This window comes from Carlito syrichta, unplaced genomic scaffold, assembly GCF_000164805.1.
Source record: "Carlito syrichta isolate Samal-C Ts95f unplaced genomic scaffold, Tarsius_syrichta-2.0.1 Scaffold302841, whole genome shotgun sequence".
NCBI lineage: Eukaryota > Metazoa > Chordata > Mammalia > Primates > Tarsiidae > Carlito > Carlito syrichta.
In genome coordinates, this window is record NW_007246937.1 from 34,203 (window position 1) to 54,661 (window position 20,459).

At 37.6% G+C, this 20,459-nt stretch overlaps 1 protein-coding gene across 1 annotated transcript; it reads right to left on the bottom strand.

Moving 5' to 3' along the window:
* Nucleotides 1-16,493: 16,493 nt before the first annotated feature.
* Nucleotides 16,494-17,420, bottom strand: DEC1 (deleted in esophageal cancer 1; the record flags this gene model as incomplete). The annotated part of the gene is given in 2 exon segments (XM_008057173.1): nt 16,494-16,622; nt 17,381-17,420. Coding segments are annotated over 2 exon segments (169 nt in total), but the record flags the coding sequence as incomplete, so codon positions are not given.
* Nucleotides 17,421-20,459: the final 3,039 nt, after the last annotated feature.

Genomic DNA, 20,459 nt, shown 5'->3' on the forward strand with positions numbered 1-20,459 from the left:
TCCAGTTGGTTAATGGAATTCACAGTTTGAAAAGAAAGCAACTTGTTTTTGTAAGAAACATTTTCAGGGAGCCAGCTCCACTCTTTCCATTTACACCAAATGACCTCGGGTCAGCAGAATATGGAAAGGACAGTCTCAATCCAGGCCTCTAATAGCTGAGGCTAATGATACCCTAGGGGAAAGGCCTTCAAAGGGTACAGAGATATTACTTACTGTGTCTGCCAGTGAGCCTTTGACCAAAATGAAACAGGGCTGCCAGTGAGGGCCAGGCACTGTGGAGTGTAAAAAATGTTGTGTTAATGGCCACTGACTACACTTCTACAGGCTGCTCTTTGGAGGTCTGACCTGATTTGGCTGAAGGGCTGTGCCAGTGAGGGCCGCTTCCACCTGGTTGCTCTGAAGAGTTGAGGCAACTGGGAAGTTTGGCAACCAAAACCTGCTTTATCACCACCGTCAACAGGCACCATTGGAAGAGAGCTGGGTTCTGGCTCTGAATTAATCCCCAACTCCTGTGCAGTCTTGTGCAGATCACTTTCCCTCTCTTGACCTTCATTTTCTCACTGTTAAGAAAGAGAAAGAAGTTGGGTTAGCCCTGATCCTTTGGAAAAACAGAAAAGCAAGCTTTATTTTATGTGACTGAAAATCTACTATAAGCTGTTGGATATGTGTGTGTGTGCAAATGCTTGCATGCATGTACCATGTGTGTGTAGAAACTTCATAATGGAGAAAACTAAAACTCAGAGACAGAGATTTTCTAGTGTCAGTTACATTTATTAATCACAGGTTAGGCATATTACTAGGTATAGGAGGTTGAAGAATGAAAGAGGCTCAGTTCCTTCTCTTGAAGAGTTTCCAGTTGATGGTAAGACAAACCTGGAAGTAGATAATCAAAGGGCAGTATGGTGGGAACAACAGAGTCCTAATGGAGCCTGATGGGAGAGACAGAAATAAGACAGGGATGGGAATAGAGCTTTCTCTGATAAGCAGGTGAGGGGAGATGAAAACAGAAGACTTGCCAGTAGGAAACAAATTCCTGAATTGTCTTGTGTGATGATTATGGGTTGTCTGTTTAAAAAGTGAGAGGGAGTGGCTAGAGGAGAGAATAAAGGAAGGCATTCCAAGGAAGAAGGCAAATAATAAGGCATGGAACTATAAAAGACATTGCATAGTAGAAATGGAACTGAAAATCAATTCTATGTTGTTGGAGTGTAAAATAGAAAAAAATAAAACTGGCTTAATCTGAGCCCAAGCACACATCTTCTAAAGCTAGCACATTCTTTATTTATTAAACCACTTAGTCTTTATTGCATTTTATTTGAAAATATTATAAACATTATAAAATATTTCAACACACATATGTTACAAAGAATAGAATAATGAACAACCCATAGTTTAAGAAATAAAACATTGCCCCTAACCTTGCATTCCCCACCCTGAGCATACCCATTGAGAGCAGATCTGTCAGGGTTGGAATCATGGTAATTAAGCTCTCAGGAATGGGGTATAAAATTGGAAAATTAATTTATTAATTTGCACTGCAAAATTGAACTGTCACATGGACTGGAAGATGACTCTTCCTGAGACCAGTACATTCCTTCCTTGTACCAAGCTACAGAGTACACCACATCTTAGTCAAAAGTCAATTTGTCAGTTAACAGTGAGAAATTACACGCAGTCTGAACAACTTATTTCCCAGTGACAACTTTCTCATGAAATGTCAAATTATAGTCAGATGCTTTCTTGATAAATCTGGAATCAGATGCATCAAAAATCTGTGGCACAAATTTAACCTGACATCTTTTTCCCTCCCTCCCTTCCTCCCTCCCTCCCTCCCTCTCTTCCTCCCTCCCTTCCCAAAGTATAGAACATCCAATTAAATTTGATTTTACATTAAAAAACAAAAATATAGTATAAGTATGTCCCAAATATTGTATTAGACATACTTATTTAAAAATTATCCATTATTTATCTGAAATTCAAATTGAACTGGACATTCTGCATTTTTATTTGCTAAGCCAGGTGACCCTATAACCGGCTTCTTCTTTGATAAATATTTATTGAGAATTCACCACGTTAGCCGAGGGAACATTTTTCATGTTTTCTGGCTACTCGGCATCTTTTGAATTTCATGTTATGTTTTCAGGAATTTCTAGCATTCTATCTAACAAAGATAGAAAGGAAAAGATTGCTTTTCTCAGGCCTCTCTTCAGCTGGCCTTGAGAATGTCTGTGAGTGAGAGTCACTTGTATTAAACTTTGACTGGGATGTAAGCAACCATGGAAGGGAGTACCATTTAGAATCCCTTTTGTTGGCAAGGGTGGTCTTAGAATATCCAGTTTTTGGTGGTGATAGTATTTTTAAGGTCAAGCTCTGGTGGTTTTCTCTGTAGAGTGCTCACTAAAGCAGCAGCAGGAACAGAAGTGCCCTCATCCTTTCAGTCCTGCAGCATGGTTTTTCTGGAAGCTCAGGCCTGAACATGATTCTCTAGCAAAACTTACTCCTAAAAATACTGTGAATAGTGGCCTTCTATTCTTTTCACAACTTTGTTTCTGCTTAATCATTCATGGTTAATTTCTGTTGTCTGCATATAAAATCTTGCTTATACTAAGAGTTGTATAACTGGTAAAAATAATGAGCATAGGTTCTGACCACATGATTCTTATAAATTCATTAAAGAGGCAAATGTTAGTTAAATAGATAATTTAAAATATATACATTGTAATAATGTGTAATTAGCTGTACAACGCAAGGTACATCTATAAAAAGTTACAATAAGGGGAACTAATTTCAATTTCAGAAGAATCCACAGCAGTCTCTGTGAGGAAGTAACACCTGGGTTAACAAGCGAGAAGTCGAAGTTAGAGAGATAAGAAATTGTATGTGTCTCATGGGGACTATGCATTCCAGGTGAAAGAATATCTCAAAGTGTATAAAATTTCACATTTCCCCTGATAACAGTGAGAAGCCATTGACAGATTTTAGGTAAGAGAGTTATTGATCTAATTTTTTTGCTTGTTTTAGTTTGTTGCTTTTTAAAAAGTCCACTTAATGTGAATTAGATCAAAAGTAGAAGTACTTTGTAGAAAAGTAATAACTTTATAGAAAAAGTAAACAACTTTATAAAAAAGTAATAACTTTTCAAATTTTGAAGACATGGGGTAAAAGTCAAGATTGGGTACATAAGTGGTTTATGTACAGGTTATGTTTGGTCCTTTCATTGGATCTCACTTTGCCTGGATTAGGATCAGGCACACTTGTTGAAGTTATGTATCCACCCCCCCCACCCCCCGTATTGTCCTGCTACTGCCAATCCCTTTCTTGTAGTATTATGCTAGATGTTCAGGGTCCACTTATGAGTGAGAACATGTAGATCACTGAGTATGATCGACTCTAAATCAATCCAAGTTTCTGCAAAGTCCGTAATTTTGTCCTTCTTTATGTCTGTGTAATATTCCATCATGTAATAAGTTTATACAAATGAAAGCCTGGAAAACACATCCTTAGCCAAATGACCAAGCTTAATGTCACCAACAATAGGCCATTCTGATGATAAATACCTCCTGATAGAGTGCAAGAAAGGGAACTTCAGCTCTGTGGGATTATTCTCCCAGATTCATGACCTCAGCCTAATGATGAGACAAATATCAGACAGACATGCACTGAAGAGCATCCTGCAAAATGTCTGATACTCCGCAAAACTGTCAAGGCTTGAAAAGTAGGAAATGACAGACCCTGCCACTGATCAGAAGAGAAACAATGGTGATATGCAGTGTGGTGTCCTGACACATACACAAAAGGTGTCAGTGTAAAAATTAATCAAATCCGAACAAAGTCTGCGCTTAGCTAGTAGTAATGTACCAGTATTGGTTTCTTGGTTGTGACACATGTGCTGTAATATAAGTAATATAAGATGCTAGCATTAGGAGAAATCAGGTGATGGATCTATAGGGACTGTCTGTAATAGTTTTAGAGCTATTCTGTGAGCTTAAAATTATTCTAAAATAAAAAGATTAATTTTTAAAAAGAAAGAGTAGAAAAATACGTTAACTATTGCAGCCAGTTGTCTAGGCATGCAAGTAGACTCTAGTGAGGACACTGAAATAGAGAATGAATCAGGGTTTTATTTTGGAGATAGAATTGACAGTTCCAATATATCCTTCTGACATTTGAGAAAAGTCTTTCCTGCTGCAGAAGAGTAAGGTCCGTAAACAAAAGCCACACGCTGGTCAAGACTTTGCTAAGTGACCAAATGTCCCAGCAATACACACCAGATGTGTGCATGCCCCAAGTCCTGATAGATTTCCAATCCTCTAATTCCCATGGAGAATAAAATCTTTTTTTCCCCAAAATCCCAGAAGCTCTCCCCTTAAGCTTCTTGTTTAGCTGATTTATAAATGTTTGCTTTTTCATTTGCATCAAATAAATTATTCCCACCAGTGAGCTGGTGATTCAGCCTGGGTGGGAAGCTCTCTCCTGTCCTAAGGCCATGAGCCTGCTAATTTGTCATGCTGCTCTTATGGCCTTAGGAATTTCTTTATTTATTTTGTAGTTAACTACAGTAGTTCCATCTTTGGTTGTTAAAAGACTGGGTGGAACAGAAATGAATATCTTATTTTTTAATGCAATATAGTTTTGATGGATAACTGTGGAAAGAGACCAAGAAGAGAAAGTGTATGTATTGACAGTGGTGAAAAGTGGTAGCAGGAATTGGAACTTATACCTAACTTTCCTTAAGCACAAGGTTACTGCTTTCAAGGAGTTTACAGGTTGTCATAATCTTTGAGTCATGAAATACAGCATAGTCCTAGATAACAAAATGAGAGGCCTGATATACAGAAACATTGAAATATTTGTAAATAGAATTGAATACCAAAAGGTAGAGTAGTGAATCTAATTTATTGCCTCCTTGTTTCTTCTCTTACCTTTTCTTTATAAGGTTTGGGTGAGGCTGATTTCTCACCCAAGTGAGTAATTCTATATTCCTGTCCATAGTCAAGAATGCAGCATGCCTTAGGATGAGCCAAGGAGAGTCATACCTGGAAATTTTGCTAAAGATACTGGAAAAAAGATATTTTTTTCCAATGATGTTGCCAGTCATTAGAGCACCAAATCAATGTTAGAAAGACATGAATGGCGAAATAGCAGATAACTGGGCATGAAGTAAAACAAAAGGTACCTTGATAACAAAACAAATAACAGGTGGTAGCCTGACACTTGAAATAACCAGCTTTACTGTCTCAGTCTCTTGCGTTATCTGCTTAAGGTCTATGTGAAAATAAAACCAATAGATATGAAACTAGAGTAAGAGAGAAAGAGAAGCTGAGCTCTGATAAGCCTGAATCCAGTCAAATCTCAAGCCAGGTGTTTCTTCCTTTATGAGCTAAAGAGTTCTTTTTTTATTTTACCTTAAGAATTTGTTGTGTTTCTTAACTAGGTAGAAAGAAAAGTAACATCTTCAAGTTCCTGTGAAGAGTAGTAGAATATGCCACTTTGGCATATGATAATTTTGAGGTGAAGACAACTGGGAAAAAGCAGATGAAAGAAAAGCTTTCTACCCTATCCTCATTTTCCTAAAAGCAGGACATAAATTTGTAAAAGTGTTTCCCTTCCCTCTCTACTATGAAGGACAGAAATAAATCTCCTGAAACAACTCTAAACTCTTATCAACCTGAGGACTGAAGACTGCACAAAAAGACTCTACATAATAAACTTTACTAACTAGACTTCATCTTCTGTTAGTTTCCCCATATTTTTGCCTTCCCACAGTTTGTCACCCCCAGAACTCCAAGCCCTTTTTTCTTAGTTTTGCCACGTCTCTACAAATTTATTTTTATTTGCTAAGATGATATACAAGCCCAAAATCTAACCACCTCCTTGAGCTACTCATCCCTGAGCATGCCTGTGTATGCTGGGCAGTGCACCTATTAATCAATTTTTGTGTTTTTCCCTTGTTAACCTGTCTTTTGTTAGTCTAATTTGCAGGGATCCAGTCAATGAAACTAAGATGGATAGAGGAAAAAATAAAATGTTTCCCTCCCACATCTAAGTGCAACCCTCCTAAGAGCTGCTATATAATTTCCCCTTTAATGCTCATAAAAACATTGTGAAGTATTATTTATCTTCTTCACAGATAAGAGAAGTGAAAAAATGGAACAGTTCAAAATCCACTTAAGGTTATAAAGCATTTAAGCAACAAAGTCGGAATTATGTCTAAAGTCAGTTTTATGAGTTGCAATCTCGCCCTAATGCCTTTTTATTTAAGTTCCAAAACTGATTTTTACGTCTTTTGAATGAAGTATTTTGGTGGACTTAATTACCCAGTTTTGCAGATTAAACTTTCTGAGTGTGTTCCAAATCCTTTCTCCATCCCCACTGCCAACACCAAATTCACGTCCCTTGAGAACTGCAAAGGCAACCTCACTGCTTTGTCTTCCTTCCTACATTGTTCTCTCTCTGCCTCCAGAAATCACTCTAACACTATTTTACTCATTATGTTTGTAATTTGTTCTATTTATTTATTTTGCTTTACTGTGAGGTCTTCAAGGACAAGCATTTGCTTTATTTTTCTTCCTGCTGAATGCCCAGTGTCTAACAATGTCTGATGCTTACTTTTTCATTGTTTTTATTTATTCTTCTATTTCTGAATACTTTATATAGACTTTAAAAAATGAAATGTATATGTGCAGACCACACCTGTCCCTTGAACTTTCACTTAATTATGTATCCAGTTGTTTTCTTTTTTTTGTCCTTGTATATACAACCAATATTTCAAACTGAACACGCTGAAAACTGAATTCCTCATCATTTCCCAGAACCTGTTCCCAGACTTCCTACCACAGTCTTCCTCCTGGGACTCAGCTAATGGCAACCCCATTATTTTAGGTGCTCAAGCCAAAAACATGAAGGCATTCTGGACCTCCTACCCTCATCTACTTTTGCACATGTCTTCCAATTGATCAGTGTTTCTGGTTGGGTGTCACTGCAACTTCTGACCAGTTCTTACTACATTTCAAATCACTATCATTTTTTTCTTCCTGGGTTTCTCTACTAATCTCCTAACTTCTTTCCTTGTTTCTGCCCTTGCTTCATCCCAACTTCTGGAAGCCTTTCTGAACCAGCTGCTGAAGCACTTCAAGTTTCTGCTCAGAACAATCCAGTTGCTTTCCTTCTGACTCAGAGCCAGACCAACACAATGGACCACAAGGTCCATCATCTCTCTGACTTCATCTCATCTCCAACCCCATGGGCGTTCTTGGTGTTCCACAAATGTACCAGTCACTCTCTTGCCTCTAGACCGTTAGTGTGGCTTTTCCCTTTGCCTAGGATGTTCTTCTTCTGGATACCCATAAGGCTTACGTCTCACCTCCTTCATATCTTTGCCAAAATTCTACCTTCTCAGTGAAGTTTTCCTATGCACTGTATCTAAAATTGCTATTCAAAGAAGAATATTTTTCTGTTTTTTTGTTCTTGTGTTTAGATTTTTTTCTGTTTTGTTTGTAGTGCCTATATGTGTTCAACAATATAATTTATGTTCAATAAATGTTTGTTAAATAAATATTAAATACATGACAAATACCTGATGAGTGGATGTATAAATAAATAAATCTCACCTAGTCATTGATGGCTCTCGATTGTCCTCAAATAAAATTAAACTTGCTTAGAACACAAGGACCTCCATATTCTCACCCTTGACTCCTTGCTCAGCTTTATTTCTCAAGAGCTGTCTCACCACAACTCACCTACATCTACATACACTGTGTCCCAGCCATATTTAAATAACTACTTAGACGAGTACAAAACTCTTTCTATCTTCCAGGTCCATTTAGAAGTCTTTGTTGGCATTTCACATTTCCCCCAGATGGAAAGGATGGCTTTTGTAAGACTCCTCAAGTGCTTCATTTCTTCCCTTAGTGCCTGTATCATATTTCATCACATTAGTGCAATTTTCTGCTTCTGAGATGTCTCCACAATGAGATTCTGATATCCCTAGAACCAAAGACATAATTTTCTAGTTACTATATCTCCAAGCCCAACACAGTGGGCAAACCTGTCTGCTACTTGTTACCAATGCTTTTTTCATGATATAATACTGCCTCAATCTCACTCAAACTGGAACACCCCCACTTTTGTCCCATTTCAAACCCTTGGCCATTCTAATATTTATTTTTATTCTATGTCAAATGAGAGTAGTAACAATTAATAGTGAACATTTTTATTCTTTCACAATAAAAAACTCCAAAATTTCAGCAATTTTGATAAAATTTTAATAAAATGTCACTTTTATACATATATTTTAGTTGTGATTGAAAACTAAGTAGATTAGTCATTATACACATTAGAAATCACTATTTTTTCCCCATGTTAGAAACTCATGTCTTTTCTTAAGTCTTTTTTTAAATTTTGGACTTATTTATTTAAAGATGGGGTACAATTCAGGATTAGGTATATAAGTGGTCTTCATACAGGTAAAGTTTGGGCTTCCCTTTGGTCTCCCCATTGCCTGGTGAGGGATCAGGCACCCTTACTGATGTTGTATTGATGTTGTGTCTCCCCATCCCCTGATCCACCCCGGCAGTATCCCACTACTGCCAATCCCTTTCTTATAGGATTATGGTAAATGTTCAGGGTCTGCTTATGAGTGAGAACATGTGGTACTCTGTTCTTTGTTTCTGTAAAAGTCACTACTACTTATTCTGTACTCTACATGACAGTCATGAATAGTCATGTTTTCATTGAGAAAATTTAAAACTATAAAACATAAGAAAATTTCAACTTGATTGAGCCTTATTAACAAAAGTTATGCAAGTTGCAAATGATATTAACTGGCTCAAGTCAGATTAGGTCTTGAGAAATGATTACATTTTCCTCCTGGCAAGAAATGCCCTTGCTCCTTGCCTTGACTCTTAAAGTCTTTGATCTCTGATCTCCCTTAGTAGTTTAGTACATTGGGGACACTGTCTCAGATCACACTGATGAGGCAGTATACCTGAGAGGGGACACCGGGAGATTATGATGCTATTCAGACATGCTGAGGAGAGGAAATGGTTTTCCCTGGTGGGGACTGTCTGTTGGCCACTGGTGTTACATCAATCAGGGAGGGGGTGGCAGGGAAAGATGTCAAGAAGGTAGAGTCAGTACTCAGTGGTCTCAGCTTCCGCTCTGGAAATCATATCATTTGGACCATCAATCACCTCATTTTCTCATTCAGATCTTTGGCTTTGCCACAGACAGCAATCCTTTGAAGGGATAAAGAGTATACTGCAGTAATCATATATGTTTATGGAGGAAAGGACTCTCAGTGGGCTTATTTCTTTGTCCCTGTTTCTCCACGTTTGGGGTTTACACATGTCATTTTTTAAGACGCATGTGCCTATGGCTGGCTCATCCCATCACATGTGCCTAAAACTTTCTCCTAGTTGACATTTCCAGGCATTGTTTTCAAGTTGATGATGTGTTGAAAGGTCTTCTTTGGATGTCTGTTTGCAATTTGTTCTTAAAAATGCATGAAAATTGTTCAGTTACACAGCAAATACAAGGAATTGGCCTGATTTACAAGGATAATTCTCTGATCGTGGTTTTTATTTTTCCAAGTTGGAGCTCCATTGTGCTTTGATGAAATTGCTGTAATATCAGGATTCAGAAAAACCTATGTTTTTTCAAAGATATGTTAACTCTATAAAATATTTATCCTATATTGTATGTTTGGGAATATGAAATCAAATTATTGTTGTAAAGCTATTGTGATTTCAGAATCATAACTAACTCAGTTAATTGTGATTATAAGATATTTGACAAATATCTTCCCTTTTCTCTATATCTCATAGGAAACTTAAATTTCCTAAACCAAATGCAAGTCAAGTGTCCTCAATTTTTTTTCCTCTTGGGGCAGCTTTCCCTTTATAATGAGTTGTTTTTATTTTACCTTAAGAATTTGTTGAGCTTCTTAACTAGGTAGAAAGAGAAGTAACATCTTCAAGTGTCTGTGAAGAGTACTAGAATATGCCACTTTGGCATATGATAATTTTGAGGTGAAGACAACTGGGAAAAATCAGATAAAAGAAGCTTTCTGTCCTATCCTCATTTTCCTAAAAGCAGGACATAAATTTGTAAAAGTGTTTCTCCTCCCTCTCTACCACGAAAGACAGAAGTTAATCTCCTGAAACAACTTTAGACTCTTATTAGCCTGAAGACTGAAGACTGCACAAGAAGACTCTACATAATAAGCTTTACTAACTAGCCCTCATCTTCTATTAGCATCTTCAAATAACATAATCTAAGCCCCCAGTGTTGACTACTTAGGAGAACTTGCCTGTTTCCCACTTATTTCTGAGAATTCCCAAAAAGTGATTGCAAGTAGCCGGGATCGGTTGTTCAGTCTGTAATCCTGCGCTTTGGGAGGTTGAGGTGGGTGGATTGCCTGAGCCCGTGGGTTCGAGACCCACCTGGGCAAATTGGCAAGACCTCATCTCTACAGTAAATCAAAAATTGCCCGAGTGTTTTAGTGCGCACCTGTAGTTCCAGCTACTTGGAAGGTTGAGGCGGAAGGATCGCCAGAGCCCAGCAGGTCGAGCCTGCGGTGGCTGGGAGCGGCCACTGCACTCCAGTCTGGGTGACAGAGTGAGACTCCAACTCAAAAAAAAAAGAAGTGATTGCAAGTTCTACAAATCTATCTTGATTGGAAGCCTCATCTCTATTTGCAGGTCAATGCCCTCAGTGTCAAATTTGTCATTCAACATTCAATTTTACTAAAGCTTGAGTAGGATAGAAGAGAATGAAAATACGAAAAGTAAAATCAGAACTGGATATAAACTCTCTCTCTTTTTGAGTACATGGCATTTTTCCCATAAGACATTCTTTGCAGTCATTATTCTCTCTAGTAGCTGATTTATGCCTTTGTTTGCGTGTCATGGAACAGAGCCCCTTTTCCCAAATCACCTCTTTATGTATCTAAAGTCTCAGCCTGCAGTCTCTTAATCCCACCATAAAAGTGGGGAAAAAAAAGAGAAAGTCAATTAGCATTGCATTCTAGGCTGAGGACAAACCATTCATACTATTACAATTTGGTTCTAAACTTTCCTTAGAACAATAAATGATAACTTACATCTCTAAAATAACAACGTACCATCTGAATACCTCCTTTGAGAGACAGATTTCATCTTTCTCTACAGAATACGGGAACCACTCACATTTTTAATCTAGTTTTATAGTGTTAGGGTAGGCAAGGCATTCTGCAGCCAATATTAGCTTTCTGAGAGCTTCCTGATCTATGAATAATAAAGAAACTACGTGCTTAAGTTCTGAGGATACAGCAGTTAACAAGGCAGACCCAGATTTCAGTCTAATGAGACCTCAAGTCAAAAAAACCAAGCTGTACTATTAACCATGATAAGTACCATGATAGGACTGTCCACAGTACTGTGGGTCTTAGAGGAGCAGTACTATGTCTTATAAAGTGCCAATATATTTGAAGGCTATGGCTTGGAAATTAAACTGCAATTAAGCTTCTTGAGTTTTGACACTTGGCAATTTAGAAATTCCTTTACAAAAATAAACAAACATACCACTACTAAAACCACATACTCTACCTCTTAAAAGGGCCCATGACATCTGGGATACTAAATTATTCTGTGAAACAATCTTTCTGAGGACTTTAGGAAACATTGGATAATATCTATTTTAAGTATTTTTAAAAAGGCATATTATCAAAAATAAAGAAATGAAAGTATCTAAAAATAAAGAATGGTTGGGCTTTTAAACAATAAAATAGTTGAAATCCAAATTAATATGTTTTGTAGAATGCACAGATAATTGTGTGTTCTGTAGAAAGCAAAATTTTTAAATTCATTTTATTATTATTGTTCAGTTACATTTTTTTAATGTCAAAATGTTATATAGTTATTGTGGTATAAAATAGTAGGCAGGAACATAAATTTGTAGAAGGAGAAAATCTACTTAGCTATCAGCTCTGCTACTCCATTGGACAAATGATCAGCCTCTCTGAGCTTCAGATTGCATAATATTAAGATGGAGATTATTGTGATAACAAAAACTCACATGGTAAGCAATTATTACATATTAATTTATATATTGCAAAATGAAATTCAAAAAATTTGAAGAAAAAATTATATTTTATCCCACAGTCAAAAGCCAATCACAAATAAAGTTGCAGGTTTATAACACATTTTCCCCCATGGTATATGTATGTGTGTGTCCAGTCTAGATATAAGGATTTATTCAGTATAATAGTTTTGAAATACTTTTTACTTGAACTATACTAGTATATTAACTATCTTTTAATGTGAATCAATATGAATGTAAGTCATCATTTTAACAGCTATAATTTATTTCATTGTATAGTAATGCCACTAGTTGCCTAATTGTCTATATCATTTATAAGTTTTACATTTTTTAATTTATACTACCTATTGTTACTATTACTTTTAGATCTACCCACAAGAGGATCAATGTATACATTTTTGTATCTGTCCTATTAATTATAGGAATGTACTGGTCAGCGAATACACTCCTTTAAATATTTGATAACTATCATCAAATGACCCTCCAGAATTAATAACTCCTACACACTGTAGAAGATTGTCTGAAAACACTCCATTTGAGACCTTGTGCATACCTGAGCACAGGGGCTCTCCATGAGACTTTGCCTGAATTTGCCTGAATTTGATAATATTTAGATAAGTCAGAGTTTCTACGAGATACATGATTCTAGAAATGTGTTTTCCTTAAACTTTCTTGGCCTTAGTCCCTTTAATTGTCAAATGTGGATAAAAAACATACTGTGACTAAGAAAATTAAAAGAGGTGGTGTAATAAAATATATAGAACCTGATTCCTCATAAGCACTTAGTAAATATATGCTCTATTCCTCCATTGTTTTGTAAACTGCAAGTTCTTATGCCAAGACTTTAACCAAGACTTTCCATTTCAGCTTTTGAGAAATGGTTTTGAATCTTTTTCTCTTTTAGTCTACGCTTTAAGGATTTATTTTTGCTTTCTAACACTATTGTGTACTTGCTTAAGAGATTCCAGAGATTGGTTTGTAATATCAAAGTCTGGAAACCCCATGGCAGAATTCTCCATTGCTCACAATTGGAACTATATCAGCCAGCCCTCCAGGTGAACGACAATTCGAGATAACCATCGAAGCAAGATCAGTTCCCTGTACTGCTCCCAGATATTCCTCATTCTTTTCTTTCTCCTTATAATCCTCTGTTCTTAGCGTTAAAATTTTGAAATGTTTCTTTGAGACATGAGCATGACTATTTCCCCATCTGCCAGCTTTTGAAATAAAGTCACTTTTCTTGTACTGCATCGCATGTTTGTTTATTTCGGCCTACAAGTGATGAGTAGCAGAACATGTGATTTGCAACAATAGCACCTTGTAAAAAGCAGGTGTTCAAAACTTACATTGATATTTTGAATCAGTTTACTCTGGAAAGGATATCAGGAATAATGCATTAAAAAAGATATCTATGAAGTTAGCTCGCCTTAAATTGTGGAAAAACAAGGAGAAGGAGAAAAATAGAGGAGAGGAGGAAGAGAAGAAGGGAAGGAAGAGGAGAAGAAGAGAGGGGAATGGATTTTGAAGATAGGTAGACTAGGGTGAAATCCCAGTTCTGTCACTTACTGGCTATGTAAATTGGGGTTTTGAGTTAACCCCCTTGATCCTCAGTTTCCTGATAAATAATACGCAGCTAAGGATTTCTGACTCAATGTGCTCTTATAAAGATTTATTGTGAGAGTATAGATAAAGTATTGAGTTCTTTCAGACAAACACTAGACGTCAAACACAAGGTAATTCTTATCTCTATTGCCATCATTATTTACACCATTGACATTATTAATTTGTTATTATGTTCACTGTTGACATGATTAAACATTACTTCTTGTGATTAACTCTCTAAGAAATTTTCATGGCTTAGTACAGTAAATCTACTATGCCCCACCCCAGTGATTCATTTGAGTGTCTTTTATCTATTCATTCATTCATAAGGAAGACTAGAGCTGCATATTCAGTTTATGTCCAGTCAACCTCAGGGTTTTGCAGATGGACGGTGATTCATTAATACAAAGTTAATTGTCAGCAACTTAGGAAGCAGAATGGACTCAGCATGGAAACAGGGCCTTTTTCTATCTTGTATTTTTTTTTTTTTTTGAGTTGGAGTCTCACTCTGTCGCCCAGACTGGAGTGCAGTGGCCGCTCCCGGTCACCGCAGCCTCGACTTGCTGGGCTCCGGCGATCCTTCCGCCTCAGCCTTCCAAGGAGCCAGAATTACAGGCATGCACTACCACACCCGGCTGATTTTTTGATTGATTGTAGAGATGAGGTCTCGCTGCCCAGGTGGGTCTCGAACCCACGGGCTCAGGCAATCCACTCACCTCAGCCTCCCAGAGGCGCGGGATTACAGGCTGAGCCACCAAGCCCGGCTCTGTCTTGTATTTTGCAGACAATTTGCTCAACATTCATTGCTAACAAACGCTAATATAAATCTATACCTACATATATCTATATATCTAATCTATATATCTAACTATACACACAAACATCTTTATATACGTCAGTGTCTGCTTCATTATTTTCATTTTTTGTTTGCTAATTTGTTGTATGTTTTTGTATTTTGTTTGCCACAAAAGGAAAAAAGAATATAAGGCTATTGCTTCTGAACCTGCTATAACAACAACAACAACAAAAATGTAAGATTAGATCTTAAAACCAGAGTAGACAGTGGCAGACCTACCCCATTTGCTGTAAGAACTGATGATAAGGGAAATATTTAGGGCAAGTGCTGACAGCTGCACAATAACAAACCTTACAGAGATTAAGGTGAAAAGCAATATTTTTACACTGCCTCTGACTGCAAATTAATCGAACAATATAGAATAGAAAAGAACCACAGTTAGAAAGTATACCAGAGACACAGTATACATAGGTGGGCCTCTGATACACAGCTCTTCCAGGGGAAGGTGTTCCATAGCTTCAAGATGTACACATACCCTATAGGGAAGCCCAGGTTAATGTTCAGAGGAAACTCTTCATTCGTTCTCATGGAAAGAGGTCTTTCTAATAAATGTTACCTGATAAATTAACTCTGTTCTAAAGTGTCAACACATCTTTTTTTCTTTTTTTTTTTTTGAGTTGAAGTCTCACTCTGTCGCCCAGACTGGAGTGCAGTGGCCGCTCCCAGCCACCGCAGCCTCGACTTTCTGGGCTCCGGTGATCCTTCCGCCTCAGCCTTCTGAGTAGCCGGAATTACAGGCGCACGCTACCACGCCCGGCTGATTTTTTGATTTATTGTAGAGATGAGGTCTCGCTGCCCAGGCGGGTCTCGAACCCACAGGCTCAGGCAATCTACTCACCTCAGCCTCCCAAAGGCGCAGAGACCACCAAGCCCGGCTCAACACATTCTTAAGTAATCTTTGTAGGTGAAAGCCTTTCTAGAACAGTTTGTGCATATCTTTGATGAGTTAAACAGAGGATCTTTAACCAATTTAGATTTTTTTTGTTGGTGGTGGTTCAACAACCCAATGCTATATTGTGGAGGATATAAGGTTTACTGTTTGTTTTGCTTATTTTTTTTTTTCCCCCCTCCTCTATTTTCAAGGTCTCAAGTCTTCTGTTGACATTGTCTCTGTTTCTGACAATTCCTCTTTCTTCTCCAAATCACTTATATTTAATCTGCTGGGACATAGAAAAAAAGCAAATAATCAAGTTTGCTAAATAAAATATGCTTAGTAAGATTTCATGAGACCTATCCAGTCAGGATTTGTGCCTTTGTTTATTAAATTCAATCTATAAATATTCATTGGGCTTCTTTTGTGCAAGACCTTGTAATTATCCATAGACCACAGCTTGTTCTAGGCAACAAAGCACCATTGTTTGGGGGCTGTAATTTTTGAAAAGTATATTCCTATTTTCAGGAGTCTTAAAATGTCTGAGTTTATGGCTAAATTCTCAATGGTCAATACTGTTAACTTCTGATTTCTGAAAATGTGATTAATTACTGAACCACCCTGACTATATGTGTGTGAATTTCTGTGACTTTCAAAGCATCAACACACATAATCTCTGCTTTTGATCTGCATTTAAGATAAGGAAGATTAGACTGTTTCTCCACATCTTAGAACAAAGGGAAAGGAGGCTTATAAAATTGGAATAATTTCACATATATTACAATATTAGACTAGAATTTACTCTCTAATGGATCAAATCCCATGCCCCAAACCTTTGTTTAAGCATCAAAGAATGAGTTTCTAGGTCTCATTTATGCCATGCCTATGATCCCATACTGGAAAGAGCACTGGCACAGGAATCAGGAGACTTGAATTCTAGTCTGAAATCTGCAAGACTCATAGGCAAGCATCTCTGAACCCCAGGTTTGTCTCTTTCCCTCTATAAGATAAAGAGGACCACATCTGCCTCATGGGATAACATGATGACATATATTAAAAACACTATTATTAAGCAAAGTATATTGCCAACTCCCATTGCAGTCTTGGGCCTAACAAAAGATATAGCAAAATTCTTTCCTCCATTTTAGCAGAGTCCTGCCTGCCTCTTTACAGACCTTCCTTCCTGCAGGGGGGCATCAGTAAAAGCCCAAAGGTAATAGAGACACAAATTAGTTATCTGTATAGGCTGTTCCCTGGCCCTACCACTAACCTCATTCCTTCCACACGAGGCTGGGCAGGAGGACCAATTCCAGGAAAGGCTATTCAGAGCCTCCCTAGGAATTTTGGTGTGTTTCTCTCTTGCTGGCCTCTGGCTGGCCTAAGGTCAGACACAGGGAAGAGCACCAGCTTTATCCAGACTCCCTGCAAGAATTTCAATGATGCATGCTAAAGACTACCAGATGTGAGCTTTCTCCTCCTGAAGACAGAGACCAGACATCAACTTCTCTGTGGGGCCTCTCAGGATTTCTCACAGTGAACATGCAACAGTCCCCTCAACAGGGTAAAATCCTACGCCACAGCATTCAGTTTAAATCTGAGATGTCATAGAAAGATGAGGGTGGTTAAGAGACTAAAGTAGAAAACCCTGAGTAGATTCCCGGCTCCAAAATGTTCTGGCTATGTAACTTGTCTAAATATATTTTCCTTCTCTCTAAAAAGACGATAGCTACCACTGTGGTTTGAATGTTCATCTACTCCAAAACTCATGCTGAAACTTAAGATTCATAATAGTATTAAGAAGTCAGAGCTTTAAAAGTGATTAGATCAAGGGGGTTTCACCCTCATAAATAAATTAATGTCATTTCCCCAGGACTAGGGAAGAGTCCTGGGGAAGTTATCCCAAAAGTAGGTTTTATAAAGCAAGTGCTGCCCTTTGTGTTTTCTCTTTCTACATGGTCTTGCTTCCCACCATAGGATAACAGCAAGAAAGCCCTCACCAGATACCGGTACCATGCTTTTGCATTGCCAGCCTCCAGAACTGAGAGAAATAAATGTATTTCCTTTATAAATTCTCTAGTATTCTGTTGTAATATCAAAAAGTGGGCTAAGCCAACTATCTTTTTTAAAGATTTAATTAAATCATATAAGATATGTATTAGTACATGAAACAAAGTATATGTTTATAACATCAATCTCCCTTCTCCTTCCACCAATCTACCTACAAGATCCCATAAAAACCACTCCATTCTTTGCAAAAGCTGGTGATATGTAAAATCTCTGGGGCAAGGGCTTTCTGAAAGTTGCACCATAAGAAGCTTACAGAGATGAAGATGAAAAACCAAGTTTTTGCTGTTGTTTTTACATTGCTAATAACAGGAAATTCATCAGACTACTTGGAATACATAACTGGCTAATGTCAGTTAGATTTCCTGCTACTTTCTAAACCCCCACTCTTAAATATATATATATACTTGACTTCTTACATCATCTAACCTTCCACTCTCACTCCCTTGTCCTACCATCTGTTCTTTACTGCCCATGATGAAAAGGTGCAGAGGATGTGTAGTGAGGATAAGGATGTTTCTTTCTTCTGTTCAGAGGGCCCTCATTTATGAGAAAGAAAGCAGGAAGGACAGGAGGTAGATAAGTGGTTCCCCACCCACCTTCAGCAATTAGCCCTCCCTTCTCACCTGAACCCCTGAAGCACACTCCTGGCTTAGTTTGGTTCTGACCTTCAAGAAGAACTCATGGTCCCTGCCTATTGTGAGTATTCAGCCAATGTCGTGGTGTAGGTAAATGGGACATTTTACAGATCTGTAAATGAGTTAAAAAATGCTCTGGAGATTCTCCTCTCTGAATCAGAAGACCTTTTAGTGGCATTAGAATAACCTCAGTGGTTACAATTTGAGTACTTAGCAATAAGCCAGAGGATTGTGCTGAATATTTTAAAACCATTATTCACATTTACTCTGGGATAAGAAAGCAATGGCATCTGCAGTAGTGTCCCAAATATCTGAAGATACTTTTCCAAGCAGTGCAGTATGGTGACAGTCATGTCACATCTTTGAGTCTATTTACCCATTTGTTAGAGGGAGTAAATACTAGTGCTGGCTCCCTCTATTTTAGTCATCAGCCAGCTGAGAGTAATGCTGAACACATTGGTAAGGTAGTCTAAATAACGTTCCCAGTGTAGTCCTGGCACATAGGATAAGCATATTAATCCTCTTTTTCCCTTTCCTATGCCCAAGAGTTTGTCTGGGGAGAATTATGCTAGTTTTTTGGGAAAAGTTTACCTTCTGTCTATCATTAGGCCTCTGCCTTTAGGAATTTTCTGAAAACAGATATTTGATAAAACATCACCACATTGATGAAAAATAAAAGAATATATATACATATATGTGTATATATATGTACATATGCATATATATACACATATAAAATTTGGTAAGTGTAAGGATTTTAAACAATTTTCAAGGATTGATGTAGTGAATTACAATCTGCTTAAAAAAGAATTCCAATGAATAATAAACATACTGAGATGTTCAAAGCAAGCCTTGCCAAAATTTTAATTTTTTTTTCGTAAGAAAAGCAAATTTGTTTTGATCTTAATGATTGTTATTGTTATAGTGTTGTCTGGTTTTCCACATCCAGCATAGCAGTAACTTAGCGATTTGCTGTCATAAGCATCTTAGATCCCTGAGGCATGCTGTGATGTTGAAGAGTATGATGATGCATACCAACAATTTTAAGCAGTTGTTGGGAAGATGGCGAGAAGAGGTTCATTTGACATGTACACTGCTCTTCTTACTTTGGAAAATCAAAACAGTAAGTAAATCTCAACAATCACAATAACAAGGCTGGAGAAACATAGTGAGACTAGAAAAATTTTTTTAATGCTCTCCTTTGTTCTTTTGGGTAGTTTCCAAATCTAGTCTAGTCACTGTCCAGTATGGTTGGCATGTGAGAAAGTGGCCATGCTTCACATTGTCACTGAGAACCTTGGCACCTTCCATCCTACAGAACATCCATCTTTAACACAGAATCTCCACAACTGCCACAGAAAAGACAAAGTTTCAAAGATCACACATAAGGTTTTAGGTATAGGCCTGGAAGCATTGACATCACTTCTGGACAAAACTCAGTCACAACGCCCTCACCTCATTGTAAAAAGAGAATGCAAATTGTCTTCTTGAGTACCCAGGACAAACTTGAAAGTTTCCATGAACACATTTCATCATCTCCGTTGTACACCTTTTTTGGATTTCTTGCTTCTACCTTCACCCCCTTAAACCCAACAGCCAATGAAATCATTGTTATTTGAAACAAAATTAGGAAAACATAATTGGATTATGTCACATTTGTGCTCAAAACTTAGCAGGGGCTCTGTGGTCCATGAAGAGTAAATGCTGAAGTCATCATAATGACTTGCATGGCCTCACATGATTTGGTCCCATTATCTTACTGACCGCAACCTCTACTACTGTCCTTTCTCTCACATGCTCCAGCCACACTGGGTTCCTTAGAGTTTTTTCCTTTGCTTTATCCTGTGCCTAAAAAGCTCTTACCCAGAAGACTCTCCGGAACTCCTTCAAGATCAAATTCACCTTTTCAGTGAGATCTACAGTAAACATTCTATTTAAAATTTTAAATGCCTTACTTATTAAATATTTTTGTTCTCCCTTACCTTGTTCTCTTTCTTCTGGATGACGTTTACCTAATATTTACTTATTTGTTTGTTTGTTTGCTTATTATTTTTTAAGCAGCATTTATTGAGAGGACAGAAAAGCTCCCACAGTGGGAGGAGACCCAAAGGGGTTTCCCTACCTAATATTTAAATTGCTATCATGATTATTGTCTGTTGTTCATTACTCACCCCAAGACAATTAACACCCCAATTAGGAAACAATGTTTGCACAAGGTGGCAGGATGGGAAACATTATGCATATTTTATACCAAGTCTGGCTACAGGGACACAGATTTTTGTCTATCTTTTTAGGTGACATAACCCAAGTGCCTAGACAGTGCTTATAATATGACAGGCACTCTATTCAT